Source organism: Pipra filicauda, unplaced genomic scaffold (genome assembly GCF_003945595.2).
Source record: "Pipra filicauda isolate LSUMZ 115617 unplaced genomic scaffold, ASM394559v2 scaffold205_size1947385_pilon, whole genome shotgun sequence".
NCBI lineage: Eukaryota > Metazoa > Chordata > Aves > Passeriformes > Pipridae > Pipra > Pipra filicauda.
In genome coordinates, this window is record NW_024104316.1 from 1,610,774 (window position 1) to 1,632,535 (window position 21,762).

Here is a 21,762-nt window from a genome sequence, read left to right on the forward strand (position 1 = left end):
AAGATACTTTTTGCAAAAGTATCTACTTTGCAGTGAGAAGGGAAATTCAGAAGGGAAGCTTACCTAAAACGTGCTCTGGCCCAGTCCCTGAGGGCTGAGTGACCAGCACTGTCCTATGGACTGGGCGGCCACCACTGTGGCTGTTAAACTGTGTTAGCTGTTAAACTGGCTAACAGGGAAAGGGGGGGGAAGAAGAGCTGCCTATATTGGCCCCTGTGTGCTCTAGGCCTGTTTCAGGCTCACAGCCTGTGAATATTCCTGCCTTCTGTGCCCTGATTGATCTCGGGGGGGGGGCTGTGGCAAAATCAAAAGGGGGCCACTGTTTTGCTCTCAATGTGAACTAACAGTGTGTCAGAAGATGACTGTTTGCAGAAAGTCCATTTCAGCAGACAGACTTGGAAACTGTGCCACCAGAACTCAAAGTGATATCGATGGAAACGGCTTTTGTGCAGAAGTGAACGAATGTCTTAACAGCTGCAAATGAAATACACCAAGACAGAGCTGTGGACTGCAATAACATTCCTGAAATGGGTCAAGAGTGAGTAAACAAAAGACTAACATAAAAGCTTCTGACACAATTAAGAACTGTTGTAAGATCAACCTATAACTTCTAAAAGTGGTACATATATATGTGCTATGATTATTGTATCTGTTTTGTTATTTTCTATTCCATTTTACTATGCAATAGGAATTACTAACCAAAACTCTATTAATATCCAAACTGTCCTCTATTACTCTTTACAAGTTTTCTGGTGGTAACAGGAGGAAAGCAAGTGTCACTTGGCTGCCTCATTTTGCAAGAGCAGCTGACCTGACGTGACTTTGTACCTGGCTAAACAACCCCAGCTCCCTCAGCCGCTCCTCATAAGACTTGTGAGGAGGCCGAGGACAGGTAATTTCCTTTACCTGAGGACAGGTAGTTCCCACTTCTCCTTGAGGATTCACTTGCTGTAGTGTCCAGTCTTGCCTGAACCACCATAGGCTACTTGGAGGCTCTGGATAACCTGGAAAATCATAAGGCAGCCGAGGACCTGCTGGTGTGATGATCAATCATTGTGTCCATGCTGGCGGTTTCACAGAAATCAGCGGAACCAGGAGACAATGGAGGGAATCTGGAACGGGGGCGGAACCGGATCTGTGTGTGGACAGAGCCTGGGCAGTGAGTGGGCAGAGCCCAGCCCTTCCTCTCCTCAGGTGTTACAGACCATCCAGGCAGAGCTTGAGGATTTGACCCGGACCTTGAGGCAGGAGAGAGCTCAGAGCTTGCCACTGGCCAAAGCTCATGTGTGTCTCTGCTCCTGAGCTCCTGTTGTGCCGAAGGAAGTGTGAGTCAGTGTCAGTGCTGGAACACCCCGACCTTCACAGTGTGCACCTGCTCACGGATGGAGTAAAAAGAAATAGCCAGTGGTGTCCTTTTGAGGGGATGAGGGGGGACGAGCCTTCGCTGCGTGGGCCAGTTGCAGAGAAGTCAGCGCTTGGGTCTCTCTACAGAAAAAGGAAAATCCTCTCAGTGCCTCTTGGCAGCTCCTGCTGCTTCTCTGCACTGTATTTAATATTGGTTTTATATGAAATGTGGTAATACATACTCTGGAGAAGCAAGGACTGCTAGGTGATTGAGGAGGGGCCAGGACATCCACCACGTGGGATAGTGGCACGTGGTCTTGGTCACACATCCCACCTCAAGCTGCTGCCACTGGAAACCCCTCAGCACCTTCTGAGCTCCAGAGGGTGCCTTGAGGCTGCTGGTTATGAGCTTCCCAGGGGCTTGGCTTAACCCTTTCCCAGAAGTGGCTTTCCCTTGAAATACTTTAGCTGACAACTTGGAGAAGCCTGCCTGCAGCTTCCTGCCCTGCAGGCCCTGGGATACAGCTTGGAAGAGCTGTTCTTGGAAGAACCTGTTGCTGCAAAAGCAAGGTGAGAGAGCAGCCAGATGAGAGTGAAGTGAATGGGGGGGGGGGATGGTGGAAAAGGAAAATAAGTAACACCCAGGGTGACATAAACAGCCAGTAGGGAAAGTTCTTTTTTTAACTTTTCAGTCAGCCCATTGTCCTGCGGTGAAAGTCCCGGCGTCCTCGGAGCAGGGATGTTTATCTGTGTCCTGCATCTCAGCGAGCAGGAAATGATACAGCAGTGCTGAACTCATCTCCTCGTGGCCTCTCCAGGTGTGGGTGCAGCTCCTGCTTGGGATCTGCAGGAGCCTGGTTGCTCCACGGGCTGGGCTTGTCCTGGTGGTCCCTCTCCTGTGCTGCAGGAGAATCCCAGCCCCTGGAGGTGTCCAGGATGCAGAGGGAGGTCAGTGTTTGGGAGCCCTGGTTCACCCATACCAGCTCCTAGTTACCAGCACCCTGCAATGGTGCTATGGGAACACTTAAACAGGACAGAGGAGTTTGCTCATTAACTCCAGGATGGAAGCAGCAATTTTTAGCCGAGGAAGCAATAACTGCCACACGATGGCATCCTCTGCTGCAGCAAGAGGCAGAGGCCCTTCCAGCTCAGGAAACTCCGCAGGAGCCTTCCCTGGGGGCAGAGGGTGGTGTGAGCTCCCTGGGGAGAGTAGGACCCTTTCATAGGGCAGGAAAGGACACGTGTCCCTTCCGCATGGCCCCTGTCACCTTAGGGCTGGCAGGGCAGTGAAGGGCCATTCCTGCAGGCCAGGCATGGGTGGGTTTTTCCTTATCAGCCATCCGGTGGGCGCCCGGGGGAAGCGGCGCATCCTCTGCTGATGGGGGTCTTTCCTCTCAGCGGATGCCTGTCGGAGGTGGCCGGGGGGCTCACAGGGGTCAGCTGCACCACTGCCTTGCACCTCTCCCAGAGGCAGCCTTTGCTCCACCCCCTCCCTTCTGTCACAGCTCGGGGGGTCTTCAAGGGGTCCTGCTGCCTGCAGTCGGGTTGGTCCCTAAATTTCATCCCAGTGGCCTGGAGCGGGTGAAACTGCAGCTCTCTGGAGGTGTGGGCTGGGGTTGGACAGGGAGGATGTCCCTGGGGAGGACTCTGGGCTATGGTCCAGGTCAGTGAGAAGGGACTTTGGCACATCAGCTCTTTGTACAGACAGTTAATTTTGTTTTGGCACACAGGTGTGAACAGGACTGCCTTCACTCACAGTCCTGGTTTGAGATCAGCTCTGTTCCTGGGGGGAAGTTGTTCCCCAAACAACATTTGAAATCCAAGATATGCCTCATCTCTGCTTTCTTCAGTTCTCCTGTGCTACCTCCTCAGGTTGATATGAGGAACCATAGCCCAGGGTAGGAATCTCTCTTACTCTTATCCCCAGCACCCTCTTTTCTAATTATTCCCAGCCAACACAAAACTGCTAAGGGCTGGCATCTGTAGCATGTTGTTCTTTTAGGAGACAAGACAGCTGCATTGACCCTAAAAACCACACACCACAGCCACAACAGCAGGTCAGGAGCCTAAGAAGCTCTTGCACCAAATGGGGGAGGTGTGATGCTGCCACGGTCCCAAAAGGAAAGCTTGGGTAAGACAAAAGTGTGCTCCCCTGGGGCCAGGCTGACTCTGGTCATCTAAATACACTGCTGTGGGAGCAGGCTACTAGTGGGGTTATAGCTGAAACCCACAGGAGTCTGGAGGCTCTAGGCAGAGAAGAAAGATACACTTTGTTCTTACAAGGGTGCAGAGAAGCTGAGGTTAGGAGGGAAGGGGTCCAGTGACTCCCTGGTCTCTCAGCTGAGCCAGCAAGGCTTGAAAATGGTTAAGTGCCTGAGCAGGGAAGTGTGTGCCTGGCTTTGTTTTCCTGCCCAGCCCTTGTGTGTTTATTGTGCTGCTTCTTGTAAAGGCTCCTTGGGTGCTGAAAGCCCTGGAGGCTCTGATGTCCCCTTCTAAAGGAAACTTGCTGTGATGGAAGGGCTCAGCTCAGACCTTGGCCCCAATGGCCCCCAGCACAGTCACAGAGATTTTCTGGATCTCTCCTTCACCCCCTTAATGACAAGCTCATGTGAAAGGTGCACAGCCTTCTCCTGCCTGGGGAAGATGGGAAGAGGTGAGGCTTTCCAAGAACAGGCAATGAACAAGCTGCTTCTGGTAAGCACCTTTCTTAGGAACTGACAGCAAGCGTGTGCAGACACATCCACAGGATGGAGGAGTGGGAAGGGGACACTGGAGAGGTGGTGATGGTGCAGGCCCATGCATGCTGTGGGATGGGGCCACAGGGCTGGCTCTGCAGGAGAGGGGAAATCACAGCACCCCAAGTAAAGGGGTGGCAGCACCTGTGGTCTCCTTTGGTGCATGGAGGCTTCTGTCATGCCCTCCTGAGCAGCCCTACTGGTGCTCTCCATTCTCTTCCCTGCAGGGCAGTAGTAAGACACCACCCTTCAACAGATCATGGAATCTCAGAACAGTTTAGGTTGGAAGGGAACTTTAGAGGTGATCTAATCCAACCTCCTTGCCATGGCCAGGGACACCTCACACTAGACCAAGTTGCTCAGAGTCCCATCTGACCTGGCCTTGAACAATTCCAGGGATGGGGCATCCACAGCTTCTCTGGGCAACTTGTGCCAGGGTCTCACCACCCTCACAAGGAAGAATTTCTTCTGAATATCCAATCTAAACCTGCCCTCCGTCAGTTTGAAGCCATTCCCCCTTGTCCTGTCACTCCATGCCCTTGTCAAAAGTCCCTCTCCAGCTGACTTGTAGTCCTGTTGGTACTGGAAGGGGCTCTAAGGTCTCCCTGGAGCCTTCTCTTCTCCAGGCTGAATCCCAGCTCTCCCAGCCTGTCTCCACAGCAGAGCTGCTCCAGCCCTCAGAGCATCTTTGTGGTCTCTGGACTCTCTCCAGCAGCATCATGTCCCTCTTATGCTCGGGGCCCCCAGAGCTGGATGCAGGATCATGTGTCTCTCCTTCACCATGCCAGTTCATGGAACTGTGGCCTTCAGGGCCTGCACAAGGATTGCAACACCAGGATGTCTTCCCATTGCAACACAAGGACTCAGCAGGAGCCAAGGGCTCGGTGTGTTCAGTGAAGTCCACTCTGGCAGAGTTCCAGCACGCTCCTTCCCCTCAGCTGAACACCTGCCAAGGTTCCACCTGTGCCATCCAGACACACTTCCCCACAAGAGCCTTTCCCATCCCCTTCCCTAGGGAAGAGGTTGCTCCCAGTGGCTGTGTCGCTCTGCAGGGTTGAGCAGCTCTTCTCTGTTTAGAAAGAACTTGACGATGTTGCAGACTGAACAGCTCAATGTTTGTTTCTTTGCACACAGTATTTTCAAACAACTTCAAACTTGTTTATTGCAGCGGCCAGTGAAGCCCTTGGCAGCCTCCATGGGGCAGGACCAGAAGTTCTCCTCAGTCATGGCTGATCCAGCTCACAAGGAGAGGCAACAATTCCCACTGCAAGTATGCACCTTTCCCTACAATGTCCTGCTGGGATCAGCCAACAGTTGGCAGCTCAGGTGTGATGAGGCAGCTCAGGGGAAGAGCTGTGTCCCACAACCTGGCTGCCTTGGGAATGCTGACTGATATAGCTGTGGGCTACTTCACTATGGAAAGTACAGAATCCCAGTGTTCTGCTTTGTCTGCTGGAGCCCAAGTTTGCTCTTATTCATAGTGAAGGAGGAAGACATTATGTTCAGAGAAGTGAAAGCCAGTGTCATGTTAGCTGCTATTTTTGAAAACATTTTCTATGTAAAGCAGTTTTTGTAAAATGCAAGTCCCAGACGTGTCGATAGGTCCAAAGTAGGAGTTGTTCCTGTAGAGTTCCAAAGTAGAAGTTGTTCCTGTAGAGACCCTGGCTGCAGACAGCCCCAGACAGCTGCTCCTCATTTCCTGCTTTTTTCGCTAATGTGAGAAAATACAAAGTCTTGAGCTGCCAAACAGATTCGCTTGGTCCTCTGTCTTTTAATTTTCTCCCTTTTTATAGTAACAGCTCAAGAGCTCCCTGTGGAGCACAGAGGCTTCTCCAAAGTGAGAGGCCACCTTTGGCTCCAAGGAACTTTCTCCTGAGTCTGGCACTGGTGTCCTTGGCCAGGAGAGAGGAGGTTGGTGGGTCAGTTCTGGACTGCTCTGGGCCATAGAACCCATTGCTGTGTCATTGGAAAAGCCACTGGTGTTTCTCCATGTTGAAGTCTGGGAATCTGGTCTCACATCCAGGAACCAGCTGCACCCACTGGCCTCATCTGCAGTAGGTGCCCCACCAGCCCTGGCTCCCAGATCTTGCTGCCTCTGTGCTCCTGGAGAGAGAAGCCCAGCTCTGGTGAGTGTGGGAGCTCTGCCACTGGGGTGGTGCTTTAGGTCCCTTCAGTCTCGTGCTCCTGGACTCAGGTGCAAGGGGATTGTGTCTGAGCAGTGGCTGAGCTGCCAACCCCGCCGAGGAGAGGTGGGCTAGTGCAGGGATGAGCTGGCACGAGGCAGATGGGAGCCTTATCAGGGGAAAGAGAATCTCATGATATGTCTCTCCAGTCGTGTGTCAGCCCATCTCCCTTGCAGCATCGAGACTGGCTGGGTCTTCCCAAAAGCTAAGTATTCCTGTAAGCCTCTGGGATGGAGATCATGGACAATATTGTGGACAGCAAAGGATGCTGTCAATACCTGCTACCAGACCCTGCTCCAGTGTCACCAACTGCTGAGGTCTTGGGAGCTCCTGAAGAGACTTTCCATGAAGTGGAAATCATCAGCATTCTCCTCTGATCCTCTCTGGCATCTTTTTCTGGGTCAGATACAGGCTCCCAGCTCTCACTGACTTTTACTTTTCCCCCTGTAATCACCTGATTTCAAGGAACGCAAACCTACTGTAACAAACAGCCCTTCTTGCACAAGAAACCAAAACAGCCAAGGAGCACAAATTTCCAGAATGGAAACTCCCTGAAAGAGACGGGACATGTTCTGGGGCCGTTTCCTGTTTGTTTAGGACACAGCCCATGTTCTTTTTATATATCGTCTTGCACATAAAGCTTTGCAGGGTCAAGGTGCTTTTTGCCTTCAAGAGCAACTGCCCCAGCACCAGTCGTGTGTTCCCTCCACCTGGGAGGACCTTGACTCTGTGAACAGCCCTGTGGTGGGTGGGAAATGCTGGAGCTGCTTCTGTGGTTTTCCTGGGTAAGATGGGATCTGGACCTTTGACTTGTGGTATCTGTGGGTTGGAGCAATAAGGCCAAAGTCCTTCCTCAGTCATACTGTGGTTATTATCTGGAGGAGGGGGGGAAAACCAACCATCTTCCTGCTATACACTGCTTTTCTTTGGTGCTATGACACCCCTTCAGAGAGCCTTTGAGTGGGAAAGGTCACCTCAAGAAGCCTCCTAAGGAAGAATGGGATGTGCTGGGCTGTGATGGGCTGCTCCAGCCCCTGCTTCCACTGGAAGGATATGACATTCATGGTGGGCTCTCTTCCTCTTCAGCCTTGGTCAACTTTTTCATTCATTATTTTAGCACAGTCTGCACTCTGGTTCCCAGTTACTCAGTTTTCTGCTCTTTGTTTCCCTGAAAGCTGGTTGTCCCTGAGCTGCAGGGTTGCACACTCCATCACTTGGATGCTGTTATTCATCTTTATGGGCTGGGATTGCTGGTGTAGAAGGACACCTGCCTGCCCTCATCCACATCACAATTTAATCTACAGACCTAGACCCACAATACTGAACAACTACCTGCCATTCCTAAAAGCTAAAGCAAAACCAAATCAAGTGCTCAGATAATTTCTGCTGCAACTAAAGAAGCTAAAATCAGCTGAAGGTAAGATGAGCTCAGAGAAGTCCTGAGATCCTTCACTGACAGATCAACACAATGCCTGTGGTTTATCTCTAAGTACAGGTCCTCTGACTTCAGGTTCTTCAATGCTGCAAGACCTCAAAGAAGTGCAGTAAGAGGCTGGCACTGGTGTGCTGGAGGAGCAGCTGTGCAATGGGATGGGAGGGTGGTGTAGGAAGTGGGTTGGGAGTGATGGTGCCAGTTTTCTGCCAGCTGCAGCCCAGGTTTGTCACCACTCATTAGAGCTGCTTGGTCCCTCCAGCCCTGTCTGTGCTGGTAAAGCAGCTGTGTTACCTGCCAGAGAGTGGTTTGTGCCTTAAAACAACAATGCCTGTGGGAAGTCATGCCTTTGGCAAACAAAGGAGTCTCCCTCCCACTTACCTGCATGCCAGAGCCCTTCCTCAGTTTTATCCATCGCTGGCAGCAAACCCTTCGCAGAAGAAGCAGAACCTGTTTCTCCGGGGGAGATGTGAACACGTGTGGGCTGTGACATCACTTCCAGCAGCCAAGGTGCCCCATGGCTTCAGGCAATGCCAGTTCCTGGAATAAAAGTTTCCCGTAAATCTCTGCAGAGCCAGAGAAAACACCCATTTGGGGAAGGGGTCTGAAAACATCCCAGCAGCATACTCTGTTTTGGCTGGATCAAACAGACTTCTAGTTTTTATTTTATTTCCTTGAAATGGGCTCTTTCTTATAATACAATATAAGCAAAGGCTGAAGTCACAGGCTGGGATTTTCACCAAATGCATTGTATGTAAATCTGGGATTTTTCCATTTCTAAAAATAAAATCCCAAGTGGAGCTATTGGCATTTCCAACAGCATGGAGATGCCAGTTTTCCACCACCCCTAAGAAAACTTAGGGCAAAGAGATAAACAGGGCAGTCACAGCCTCAGTCTTAATCTTATCTTCATCTTTCAATTGAGGGAGTTGGCAGAGGAAAACAGTTACGTGTTCTGCTGGGACCCGAGTTGAAAGAGAAAGTAAAGGTGCAGGATGTGACTGCACTGTTGGTATGTCCGCCTCAGACCTGGCTTGGTGCTGGGGCCGGAAAGCCCCCAGACAGCCTGGCTCTTGCAAAACTGGGGGTCTCCTGCTTTCTGCTCCTGCTTTCAGCATCAGCAAGCCCCCCACGGCTGAGACCCCGTGTATATCAAAAGCCAGGGCTGTCACAGCAAGGACAGGCTGCAGAGAGCACAGCCAGGGCACAAGTTGCTGCTTGGGGTGGTCACTGGGTCCCTGCTCACCCCTCTCTTTGGTGATGCTCCTTAGAGCCAGCCTGGCCTGAGCTCACCAGTGTAGCTGATGAACTCGTAATCCTGATTAGCAAATTCCACTCCTCTTGGCCTAACGACCAACGCTGCTGTTATAAGACGGCTGCTAAACAGAAAGGGAATAACTGCTTTTGCATTTGGAGTAAAGAATGAGCTTACTGAGCAGTGGGGAGCTGTACTTGGAGGTGGGGAGAGCTCTACAAAGCCTCAGGACAGCGGTGCCGTGGTACAGGCTGTCTGGCCAAGACTCACATTGGTGGGAGAGGAGGATGGAGCAGCCGATCCGTGAAAGCCCCTGCATGAATAATTTGCCAAGTAGGCTGGAGCTTCTCTGCATCTGGGGAATTCCAGCGGCCATCCAGCTCCAGAGCAGCCGGTATTCCCTCCCCTGTCCCTCTCTTCCCTCCGCCTCCTGTCGTCATCCTGAGCCACGTGTGAGGGAGCTGAATACCATCTGAAACCCCAATCTCAGGGCTTTATAATCCCGGAATGAGCGGCAGCAGCTGTGTTGCTCCGGAGGATGCAATAAGCAGCCGGGAGCGGGGAATACTGCCAGTAATCCTTCTCTGCCTGCCCTTCCTCCTGCCGACCACGGGAACATGAAGGCTGTTTCTGTCCAGATCCTGCTTGTGCTGAGGGCCTTGTGCCTGGTCACCCTGGCTGGAGGTGAGCCACAGCTCCCCTTGTACCCCCAGGGAAAGCCAGGTTCACCGGGGAGGGGGGGGGGATGGTGATGGAGCCGGGGATGGTGATGGATGAGGGTATGGGCACCTGGGGACCATTATGGGCTGCAGGAGATCTCCCAGCAGGATCAGGCTGGGTTTGGGAAGGGGTAAGGGGTATGGCAGCAATCCTGGCAGCGGGGACATCCGTGATGGCTTTGGCCACTCCTGGGGGCAGGTGGGGAGAGTGTCAGAGAGACTTCTGATAATCCGTATTAGAATAAAAGCATGATGCACTTCTTTTCCCTTTTTCCTCGTGTCTCCTAAGGACGTGGCAGGGAGACTACAGCCTGGGCAAGGATGGGTGTCTGTCCACACAGGCTCCCGGTCCTGAGGGTGCCGGTGCTCCCATCCCTGCGAGGCAGGGGGGGCTGTCACCTGCGGGGGGTGTGGGTGTGTGTGTGTATACAGGTGGGAAACGTTGTCCTGTTCCCTGGATAAAGATCTTTGCGTGCTCCGGGGTCAGAGGACCGGGAGGTGGTGGGCTCCTCTCTGCCGGGGCTGGGCTCAGTGTCAGTCACCCATGGCACAGGTCAGCAGGGTGGGTGCCGGGCTCTCAGCACTGCAGGCGAGGCTGGACTTTGCCCAGGACCAAGGCGTGACCTATTCCCACCGTGGAAAGGGAGACGGGCAAAGAGCCCTTAAGATCCGTGCCCTGCTGCCACCAGACGGGACAGGACGGGCGGCTGGGGATGGAGCTTCTCCCTCTCCTCACACCTCTGGGCAGGTTCTCCAGGGCTGGCTGGAGAAAAGGGGGCACCAGGGACACTGGTATCCATCTTTCCTGCAGTGAGGAAATCAGGCTGGCTCTGCAGAAGGGCTGCTGGTGCTCCCTGGCTGGGGTCTTTTGAGGAACTGTGCTGAAAAGCCAGGTACCAATGGCTCCCAAGAGTCATGGTCCTGGGTGGGTAAACTCTCAGATCCCTTTGGCAACGATTCACATGCAGCTCAGAGAAGCAGGGTTGTGTTCCCCAGAAGGAGGGGGACCACCAGTGCTCCCTGTGGCACCCTCTGCCCTTGGAAGGTGCTTTCCAAGGTCCTCCACTCTGGGAAAAACCCACCAGGAGTTCAGCTTGTTGCAGACCATTTGCATTGGTGCCAATAACTGGAAAATCAGTTTGGGGTTATCAGAGGAGCAGGGCCTTTGGGAGCAGTCAGGGACTGCTCCCCACCGTGCACATCCCCAGTGGCCCACAGGGATGGTCTGGTCCTGTTGTCACTGGGCTTGTTTTGTTGAACTGTGTTCCTGAAAGTGGAGGACACCAGCAGAATGTCCTCTGGCTAATGAGAGTTAATTGGGAAGTTGGTTGCCATGAGAGTGCCACAGAAAACATTTAGTGTGTGAACAAAGAGTTTTGCTTTAACTTTACAGACACCTAGAAACCAAACCAGGCTTTTGTACAGGAGCCACTGGAGTGTTTGCTTGGGATTTCTTTGCAACCATGGCATTCCCCAGTAAATGGATCAAAAGAGCTGAGGGTGCTCCCATAGTGTTGCTCATTCTTGCACCCAGTGTCTGGATCGTTCCCAACTGAACTGCATAAAATTCACCAAACTGCTTTGGAAATGTGAGGCAACGTTTTGGAGAGACAGCCTCATTGAAACCAGACGCCAGCTCCTTTCTTCACAGGGGCCTCAGATAAGTCAGGGCTTGTTTTTCTAAATCCTGTCCCCTGGGCTGTCAGGAACAAGTTGGCAGGATGCACTGTGCAACCTTCCTTCACTTGGCAAGTGCCTGTTGTGGGAGGCTGGAGGTAGATACAGGCATGAAGGGTCCCCCGTGGTGTGACTGGCTCTGCCCCCTGAAGTGGAGTTTTATTTTTGCACTTTGCAAAACAAAAACCGTATTTTCCAGCGGGGATTGAAAAGTCGTGTTTGGGAAGCTGGGCTGCTGAGGTACCTGTGGGAGTGATTTATCATTCACCAAAAGGTTCTTTCTCTACTCCCTTTCTCTGAGCCCAGGTGGCATTCAGAGACCATGTGCCAGCAAAGAGAGAGGTAGGGTAGGATGATCACCTGGAGGGGAACTCCTGTAGGACGAAGAGATAAGACCCAGATAGGGAGAAGACAATCATCCCGCTCTCTGGTCTGCCTGTCCTGCACCAAGAGCTCTCTGGTGAAGGTTGCAGCAGGTCTTTTGGGGGTGACAAAATGTGGCACTTTGCTGGGTCCTCCTGTGACCCAAAAGGAGAGGCCCTGCAGGTCCGGGGGCTTGCACAAAGGACCTGCAGCCAGCGCTTGCACATCCTACAAGACAAAAAAGCCCCACAATTTTCACAGTGCTTTTTTCCCCCTCAGTTTTCTGGGTATCTGATCACATGTATGAGTGTTAAAAACCATCTTGGATTTGTCTTCATTGGGATTTGCCTTCATCTCAGTTTAGCAGGGATTGGAAACTTCCGGGCCAAGCTTTGGGCTCCTTCACCCGAGAGAAAAGAAACGGCGCCAGTTTTTATAGTTCCCTAACAAAAAGCCAATGTTTAACAAGTTGAAAACTTTATTTCAGGGCAACCCAAAGCGCCTCTGAAGTGTTCAAACGAGTGCTCTGGTTTTACATCCCTGATAGCAGAGAAGAGGATAAGGAGCTACCGCCGGACCGAGCCCAGATGCGCAAAACAAGCCATCATGTAAGTGCTGCCCCACCACTGGCCACGAGTGACCCTGTCAGCAAGGGCCCTGGGTTTGGAGCAAGGGACAGCCTGGAACACAGAGCAAACACTGCTGTGTTTATTTGAAGGGTGGTGTTTTATTTTTCCCCCTGTTTAAAGACCGACAGCTTCCAAGTTGGGCTGAACGGATGGGGAAAGGGACTAAGGGAGGTACTTGGCAGAACAGGGTGGAGGAAGCACGCAGGGAGAGAGCCCATGTGTTTCTGTGAAAGCAGATATTTTCTCTGGAGACAGATTCAGACTTGTCTGGAATTGAGAAAAGCTCAATTTTTTTCCCTAGGATAAATTGTCGTTTTCATTTTACCCTGAAGTTGAGGCACCATTGACACCAATTTATTGCAGCCCAGGGGGTGGCTCCAAAGTGAACCTGCTGGGCTGACCTTGGAAAGTCTCACATCACCCAGTCAGCCAAAACTCAGAGGGTTTGCCTTCATGCTTGCTTGCCCCTGAGCAGATGGTGCCTTCAGAGCTTCTTGTCCCGAGTGCAGGAGGAAAACACCATGTCCAAGCGTCAGGACAATGCCTTTGAAAGAGAAAAGGCTTCCTAGGGGAAAACCCTTCACCCATGAGTCACATTCAGCTGCTCTTCATTCAATCAGATTTCAGAGGCACCTGCCCTTCCTGGAATAAATCATCCAGCCAACCAGTGGTGTTTGCTATGGCTTGGGAGAGTCAGTGTTGCTGTCTGCATCTGTCTGCATGCCTTCCCCATAGCACTGGTCACCTAAACCAGTGTCTTCTGTATCCACTAAGTGATGCCTTTTTATTTCTCAGATTAACTACTCTGAAGTCTAAGGAGTTTTGTGCAGATCCAGAGGCTGAGTGGGTGAAGAAGATTGTAGAGAAACTGGACCAGAAAAAGGCCACAGCCTCCCCACTTAGGCATGATGCCACCTCACCAGAAGAGGCTGGTGATGTTCAGAAACAAGTTGGTCTTCCAGTAAGGGCTCCGTCTCAAGCCACTGCTCCAACTGGTTTCTTCCAAGGGACCAGCACAACAGCCTGGGAGAGAATACATGCTCCTGCTGCGAGGACAGAGGTGTCCAGCAAGTCCCCTCCAGCCAGGCAGGACAGCACCCAGCTCCCTGCAGGGTCACCCTCCGTGACACAGGAATATGCTGCACGCTCTGAGGTCGCTCCAGAAGCAAACAGAGACTCCTCAAATTCTCCTGCATCTTCAACAGCTCTCACAGCAGGCATGGACTCCAGCCAGCCCACCCCACATCCCACAGCTCGTGTGCATGGCTTTTACAACACCATGAGATCTACAGAAGAATGTGCAGGACATACTGCAAATGCTGCGGCTGATGTTCAAGACACAACTTCTCCTGACTCAGATTCGGACCCAATGGCAACTACTAAAGGATCAGACAAACCTCTGCTTTCTGCAAGTGAATCTCTGGACTCTACAACTGCCAGGGCCAATGCACCAGACACTGCTTCCAGCAGTTCTAGATCAGATCTCCCCTCCACCCTGGACAGTGTGGACATTGCAACACCCCCAGACACACCAATTCCACCAGACACTAGTTCAGTTTCTACTCTGAACTCCACCGTTGCCACAGACAAAGGGGCTTCTGTCCATAGCAACAAGGTTGTTGGTTCCTCTACAGATGGGTCTGGTACTAGAACATTTGATTATTCATCACCTGTAGGAAAGCAAGAGCCTTCTGATACATTAGTTTTTGCTGGCCAGGCATTCTCAGGCCAAGCCAGGGTGCAGACGATCACAGACAGGCCAGATGATCAACCTCTGTCCAGCTTCTTGTCTCAAACACACTTTGTCATCCCCGTTTCTGTGGTAAGCGGGGTGACCATTTGCACTGTTGCTCTTGTGTGGCTGTACCTGAAGTTTGGAATGAGACCAGAAGAATCGTCGAGAGAAATGGTACAGGGCTTGCTCTACCAGAGGGCAGGACATCAGAACAATGCCTATCCAATGGAAGTAATCTGAGTGCTTCATGGCATGGACATTTTTGGCCTAAACTATATGTGTGTGTTACTGCAGAAAAGCTGTTTATGCTGAACAGGTGACCACCGGTAGGAAGCAAGCCAGGGAATAAAAATACCAGAGCAAACCTGTAGTTTTGCAGAGCAGAATGTCCAACAATACATCTGTTTCATCATTGACCAATGACAGTGTTTTGGAAATCATTGAGACACTTCTTCTGGCACTGTTACACACGACGGCTGTGGCTGTTCTTGCTCTGCTGGTGGCTCTTTGCCAGGGGGTAGGCAGAAGTGGATTCCCAAATTGCTGTTGGGAATTTTTCTGTGATTCATCATGGCTAAGCCAAGAAGCCACTCACTCACCCACACTGTTGGACTCAGGCTCAGCCACCCCAAGCAATCTTAGCACCAAACCCACACGATTTGCACTTAAACTCTCTGCTGCTTCTCTGTGCTTCAGGTCTCTGCTCTGTCAGACCAAGGCCAAAGCTGGGTGCTGGCTCTCCTTGGGCTGATCAAATGTGCTCTAATTATTTCTTCTTGCTGCAGACACAAGGGATAGCCCAGCTTTTCAGAAAGAGGTGACCATAACTGCATCTGATCAGGGTGCTGAAGGTCAGTGCTACAGACTTCGTGTTCACAGAAGCTGGGAACCCACAATCTGTCTCCTTGAAATCAGGCCCTTCCTCTCAACAGCATTTCTTGCAGATGTGGTCTGAGACCTGCTCCTTAGGAAATCAATGCAATGAAACCCTTCTGCCAGCTGATGTGCCCTGTGTCCAGCTGCATCCAACACCAGGGCAGGATAATGCAAATGATTCTTTGCAAATGGGAGAAAACAAGAAGTCACCCAATAGTGTTGCTATTCCTGTGATAACATTGGAACACTTTTGCTGTTCTCTGCAAGCAAAAAAACCCAGGAAATAATCTCTTGGAGGAGCTAAAGACAATTCTGGATTTAGTCATGTAGGAATTACTCCACCACAGCAGATGTAACATCCTTCTGCTTCCATAGTCTCTCTAGAAATAAGGACATTTGCTGATGCACCAAACAAACAAACAAACAAAAAAAAAAAAAGAAGGAAAAAGCAAGAACAAAATGGCTGTTCATAGTTCTACACTTCATCTGCATTTTAGTTTTTCCATCCTGGATAGCACTGATCACCAGGCTATGAAAGCATCCTAACAGTAATAGGCTTTTTTTAAACCCAGGTTGATTTTGATTTTTACACCTCCAGGCACTGCTGTATGTAAGCTTTATGTTTTATCTGTGGTCAGGTCCTGAAAGCCCTTATTAGACTTCAACCCCAGTGTGAGTTTTGCTGGAGCGTGCAAAGGTCTTCACGATATGATGCTTTGTGAGTAGATACATATCAAGGGTCAGATCCTCCTCTAACCAACCTCAGTGGATCAGATCCCAAAGTATGAATATGCACGTAGAAAAAAAGGAAGGAAAAGCACATAATAAGCAAGATCATCAAAGCAAAAATGAGGGGCCAGCTGTGAGGCAGAGCCTGAGGAAGGCAGCCTGTTAAACCCATCAGATCACCCCTTCACAGCACCCATTCAGCCCTGCAGGTGGAGAGGACAGACAACAACTGTGTTTGTTTTCTGCCATCATACAACCCCTTCTTTCTACGTTTTTTTGACTCGAGAGAGGGGAGCCAGGGATTCATCTGGGGGTTTGCAAGTGTGGAATGCAATTAGATTAATTGCATGTGGGGTGAAACCCTTCCTTGTGCAGCCCAGCTGTGGAACGCTGGCTGGCAAGGATTTTCCTGGAGGGTGAATCAGGGGCTGTCAGTGCCACGTCCCCATCCACCCCACTTGTGCACAGTCGGGATTTGTGAAGCACTGTATGTGGCATTATTTTTATATAAAACACTAGAAATGTTATTTTTGTAGTAAAGTTTTGTAGCCTTTTGAATGTATGCGATGCCCTGTCTGCGCTGCTTGGAGCTGAGACCTTTCTGGGAACACTGGAAAACACTGTGCCTTGTTTATTTTCTTGCTGGTCTGAGACGGCTTGTGCATGTCCGTGGGAGCAGGATCACTCTCCAGGCCCTTCAGCAAATGGGGTGGACACCTGTCTGGCTACAGGTGAAGTCCTTGGCTTGAAGTGACGCTGGGGAGATGAATGTGCACCAGTCAGATCACCTGGAGTCCCACAATGCTATTTGTAAGGACACTGGTTTCAGCTCCACGGGTGGCTCCCGTCGTCTTCCAGCTGCCACAGTCCCACTGGAACTCCTCAGGAGGAGTTGCTCCTCCAGCCTGACCCTGTCCTTGCCCTGCTCCCCTCTCCTGTTCCTGGGCTCTTAGCAGGGAGGGTGCTGGCACCACTCACGGGGGGCAGTTAAAACCCGGGGCAGGGGGGGACACCACTGTTCCTCCCTGTGCCATGGGCAGCCTGGCAGGGCACAAGGTGGATGCTGGCACAGAGGGACAGAGCCTGTGGGTGCCACCAGTTCCTGGGGTTGAAATATCATTTGCTGTAGAGCACAGTGACTGTTACAAACTCCGATTTGTTGTTGTATTGAATGTGTGCATGACATATATGAGCTGTATGGTTTTTTTTAGAAGTAAATAAAGTCCTTATGTTAAAGAACTTTGATCCTCAAGGGATTGAGCCCCAGGCTAGCTTACTGAGCCTGGGCCCTGCATAGATGAACACGTGTGATTGTGCACTGTGGAGGGCATTCCAGCATCACCAAGAGACAGCAAAGCCAGCTGAGGCCAGGCTATTGCTCCACCTCCTCACTCTGTAAGGGTTTCAGTCTTGCCAAAAGTTTACAGGAAATATATTTCCTCACAGGGATTTGTAGTTCCCATCCTTCTAAGGCAGTAAAGAAAACAAACAGATGGGGTTTTGCTTTGGTTAATCAAAGCTATGGCCAAACAGCAAACAACAAACATTACCCTCCAAGTCTGTTCTGTAACAGGGCAAGAGAGCAAGGGCTGAGCTACGACCTCTCCCACCCCAGCCAGAGCTTGGGCTGCCTTTACCTGCTCCTCTGGTGCTGGGGAGGAGAGGTGGGAAAGGCAACTCCATGAAAGACTTAGTGCCCTGGGGTTTGCCTGGAGTGGGGAGCTGAAAGGAGCAAAGGGACAAAGCATCTCCCGCGTATTCCAGGAGCCCTCTCCCAGCCCCGCAGATGAGTCACCAGGCCAGAGAGGTCATTGGTAGGATAAGAAACTCTGTGAAAACAAAAGCACTTTTTTTCCCTTCTCTTTTCCCCTCCCTGCCGTGGGGGAGGGCGGATGAGGAAGGAGGGGGCTGTGCAGAGAAGGCGGCCCTGGAGCGATGAATCATTTCCGACAGCAGAGCAGGCGCCAGCGTGGGGCCATTCAGGGCTGAGCCTCCGGAGCACCACGGGAGCCTTTGGATGCCCAGTCCCTGGGCTGTGGGTGCCACACGCTCGCTGGCTCTGCTGGTGTCTCTGTGGCTGCAGGGAAAGACCTCGTGCCAAAGGTGTCCTTCCACACACCTTCCCGTGCTTCTCCTGGAGGGCCATGGGCTGCCTCAGGTGCAGAATTTGGTGCAGGAGGTAACTAATGCCAAGCCTGTTCTGCTCAGGTGGGACAAGGGTTGCATTCTGTACCTCATGTGCAAGACACATGTCCTGCCTTGAGGTTTCCCTGCAGGCCACGGGAGATGGGGGACCCACGGTCATGGCGTGCCCCTTCTCACCTCTTGTTGATCCATGTCTTTGGTTTCCAGCTCCACATCATCTCCACCACGTCACTAGCCAGCTATTTTGATTGACCTTATGAGAAGGAGTAGTCACTGGGATCCCACATGGGCTCCCCTCCATGCCTGCACCTCCCTACAGGATCCATCAGATGGAACAATGCCAGGCCTTGAGGGCACTAATTGGCCTTAATCATCCTGACCAGCCTCATCTGGTCAGCCTCACCAGTGGATTCACCCCCACAACACACACACACCCAACCCTCTGCCCAAGGACCAGGAGCCACATCTAAGCTCAGGCTTGAGCCTGTGGTCCCTGCTTTGGGCCTGCTGTAAGTGCTGGTCTGTAGTCCTGGCTCTGCTCCAGTCCTGGTTCTGCTCCAGTCCCTTGGACAGACCTTGGATCTATACTGTAGGTATCTTGTCTCCTGGCTGGCTGGACCCTCTGGTGTTGGAGCCCTGTCTCTGTCCCCATCTCCTGCTACAGCTGAGTGGATTCCCCCAACCCTCCCAAACAGATTCCGGATCTGCTTCCTTACATTGATCTGCCTGGGGCTGCTGATGGAGCCTCTGACCAGCCTCTGGCTCTGCTCCCCGTGCTCAGACTCTGTGGGCTCTCACCTCACTAACGAGGACACTGCCTGTGCTGGGGTCACCCTTGGCTCCAGCCTTGTCCCCTCTCACTGCTCCCTGCAGTCTGGACCTCTGCCATCATCTTCTCCAAACCCAGACTTCTCTCCAGGGCGATGCACGAGGTGCGCGGTGATTCCTGTGAAGCAGAGACACGGCCACCTCCATCCTGCCTGGTTTGAGACTTGTTTTGTGGTTTATGACATGTCTGTCCCTGCCTGGCACTGTGGTTTTCCTGTGAAACGTTGCATAAGAGCTTTCATGTCATACTGGGGGAGCCTCTGCCCAAGCTGAAGTAGCACCACTTTCACACCGCTGGCTCAGCAGAAGCTGTTTGGCTCCCTGTTGCACAGCCACAGTTCTGCTGCGTGGCTGTGGGTCTGCCAGGCTTTGTGTTTGCCTAATCTCCATTTTTAGGAGGATTGTGCCCCATTCCTGTCACTGCAAGGTCTGCTTTTGTTACCAACATCCCCCTTGGGTAACACAGAGGTTGTGGGGACTCTACAAGATCATGTCCCTTCAGTGACTCTCCCAGGTGATGAAGGAAGACTCATTTCTCGAGCCTTCAGAACTCACCCTTCAGAATTCACCCTTGAATTCTGCCATGAAGAAAATAATTAAAAAAAAAAAAAAAAAAGGAAAAGATAGAAATAAGTGAGAGGTGCCCTCCAAGGAGGGATGTGATGTCAGTTTGCCAGCTCCAAACACAGCCATCACAAACACTTTTTCTCTACAATATCTAAGGGCCTTAACGTGTCTTTCTCCTCACATTCTTTAACTGCAGTTATTTTTCTGATTGCTTGGGTTTCATCCTAATCAAACACTAAGGAGCATGGAAATTCATAACTTGCTATAGTGCCTTCTTGGAATTATCAGGACTAACCCTGCTCAGATTTAAATCACTGACAATTACGCTGCAATTCCTTCCAGTCCTATTTTTTTCTGTTATCACAACTTTGCTTTAAAAGCTGAGCTGAAGCATCTCTCTATCACCAGCTTAAACTCTGGGAGCTCAAAAGGGGTCAGGATTGAAAAAAGGAGGCTGAGTCCTCGCCAGGCATCATTTCCCCTGTTAGCCACCTGACACAGAAGCCTCTCCAGCATGGAGTCTCCCTGACACCCCCAGGTCCACCCTCACTTAACCCCGAGGCAGTTGATTAACCTCACCGGATAAAAATAAAAAAATATTTCCTTTTCGGAGTGTTCAGAGAAAATTGGCATCAGATCCTCCTTTTTATCTTCCTTAGCAAAGTGGAGTCAGCTTCCCGTTTCTGGCTCACGTGCATCCACCTCTGCCTCTGCTTGGCCACGGTGGTGAGGGCTTCCTGCTCGGCCACAGGGAGTTTCTTTTCTGTCCCTGTGCCAGTGGATGAGCTTGCCCAGCAAATCAGGGCCGACAGAACCCTGGGGAAGGGCTCCTGGACACGGCCTTCCTGCGGCCTCCGTGTCTCGTGGCTCCGGGCAGGACTTACCGCGCAGGATGCGTCCTGGATCACCAACTTACAGTACTTGGTGGTCCCCAGTGTCCGTCTGTAGGAAGCAGGCTTTGGAAGAGACTCTCATTTTCCTCGTTTTAGAGTGTCTTTCCAGGCTGTAGGACCTGGCACAGTCGTGCCTGGAGCCACAGGGTGAGCTCTGACTCCGGGAAGGAACAAGAGGATCGCCTTTTGTTCGTGATTACATCCTGAGTAACCAGAGCTTGAAAATGGAGCTGGGGAGACCCTTCAGTGAGCACCCCAAGGAAGTGTGGAGGGGCTTTACACTCAGAAAGCTGAGGGTTTAAAAGAAGCAAAACTAGAACGTTTTGTACTGTAAATGGAAAAGACTCAAAGTACACTGGGTAGAACAGAAGAAGACAGAGAAAACTTAAACCCCTCCCACTGCCTCCTGAGGGGCAGTTTTGGGCATTGGGTGATGCCCAGGTGATGCTCAGCCACATTTCCTGCCCTGGCAGCCCTGCTGCTCTTGCAGTGCAGAGGCTGTGCCTTCCTGAGTGCACGATGGTTGTCTGGTTGTGTTTTCCAGCATGGCTGGGTGTGCTCAGTCACCCATTGGGACTCCACTTCCCAGTGTGGGGCTCATTCTGCCCAGCTCCTGCCCAGCTCCTTCCTCCCCTCACTGGCATCACTGCTGGGAAAGGCTGCACCTGAGCTGCCCCCTCAGCTTCCCTCCTCCCCCTCCTCTTGCAGAACAAATAGGATGCTGTTTATTTTTTATGTAAACAAGCAAATTGTTCAGAGTCCATTCAAATGAAAGGGAAACTTGGGCCGGCAGCGGGGCTTTCCAGCAATCCAGCAATCAGTTTTTCATCAACTAATGTCTGCACATCAGTTTCCCTTTCCAAAAGAAGAAACATCAAAAGGTCTCCAGGGAGTTATGAATCATCTGGCTTCCACAAACATGGCTTGAAAACCTGAGAAAGGGGAAGCAGAGCATCCTAGACCAGATCTTCTGCCAGACAAGCAAGCACAGTTCTGCAGAAGCTTCACAAGGGGAAGAGAACATCGACAAAGCTGTGGAGAAAGGAAAGATGGTTTAGGGGATCAGCAGGAGGGCTGGAGGAGTTCATTACAGCTCAGAGAGACATTGAGTCCCTGGGCTGAGCACATGCAGGGAGGAATGTGGGACCTGATTAGAAACACTTTCTCTGTAGTCCTCGGGTGGCTGCACAGTGTGGGTGACCTCACACCAGCTCCTCCCGGGCCAAGTTGTGCTTCTGAGCCACAGGGACTCCATCTCCCCATGGCAGCTGAGCCAGCACAGCAGCTACACAGGCCTGAGTGTTTTAATAGTTTCTACTGGGCTGGGAAGAGCCTCATCATACCTCCCTGGGCTCCTTGAGCAGGAGAGGTGTCTGGGTGAAGCTGGGGGTCAGGAGACATGGGAATGACCAGAGCAGTTCTCAGCAGTGGGTGATTTTCCCCCAAGTCTTTTAAAAGGCACCCAGGGATGATGCAGTCCCAGGCACAATGTCCTGCTCCAGAGGGTGGCTGGGGGGTGCCAGGTGACCCCCTGGGTAGCTCACAGAGGGTGAGGGGGGACTGTGGTGCCCTGCATCTACTTAGAGCCTGGTTAGAAAGAGGGAGTAACAAAAAGAGTGTCAGAGTAGGGGCTGAGCATGACTGACAAAGAC

At 51.6% G+C, this 21,762-nt stretch overlaps 1 protein-coding gene across 3 annotated transcripts; it reads left to right on the top strand.

Moving 5' to 3' along the window:
• The first annotated feature begins 139 nt into the window (after positions 1–139).
• Positions 140–16,204, top strand: CX3CL1 (C-X3-C motif chemokine ligand 1). Of its 3 annotated transcripts, XM_039380880.1 has the most exons (4): positions 553–1,325; positions 1,813–1,914; positions 12,196–12,316; positions 13,133–16,204. In XM_039380880.1, the coding sequence occupies exons 1-4, from the start codon at positions 1,283–1,285 to the stop codon at positions 14,310–14,312; spliced, it is 1,446 nt and encodes a 481-aa protein (XP_039236814.1). In that variant the 5' UTR covers positions 553–1,282; the 3' UTR covers positions 14,313–16,204. The 3 variants fall into 3 exon arrangements, with proteins under 3 accessions (XP_027572043.2, XP_039236814.1, XP_027572042.2); XM_027716242.2 differs by lacking the exons at positions 553–1,325; positions 1,813–1,914 and adding an exon at positions 140–538; XM_027716241.2 differs by lacking the exons at positions 553–1,325; positions 1,813–1,914 and adding an exon at positions 9,264–9,633.
• The last annotated feature ends 5,558 nt before the right edge of the window (positions 16,205–21,762 follow it).

What these genes read in the sequence shown, in the direction of transcription:
- CX3CL1 (XM_039380880.1), top strand. Translation starts at nt 1,283, where the DNA reads ATGTGTGTCTCTGCTCCTGAGCTCCTGTTGTGCCGAAGGAAGT. An exon ending in CCTGTTGTGCCGAAGGAAGT is followed by an intron (nt 1,326 to 1,812) that starts GTGAGTCAGTGT and finishes GAAATACTTTAG; the next exon opens with CTGACAACTTGGAGAAGCCT. An exon ending in CCTGTTGCTGCAAAAGCAAG is followed by an intron (nt 1,915 to 12,195) that starts GTGAGAGAGCAG and finishes ACTTTATTTCAG; the next exon opens with GGCAACCCAAAGCGCCTCTG.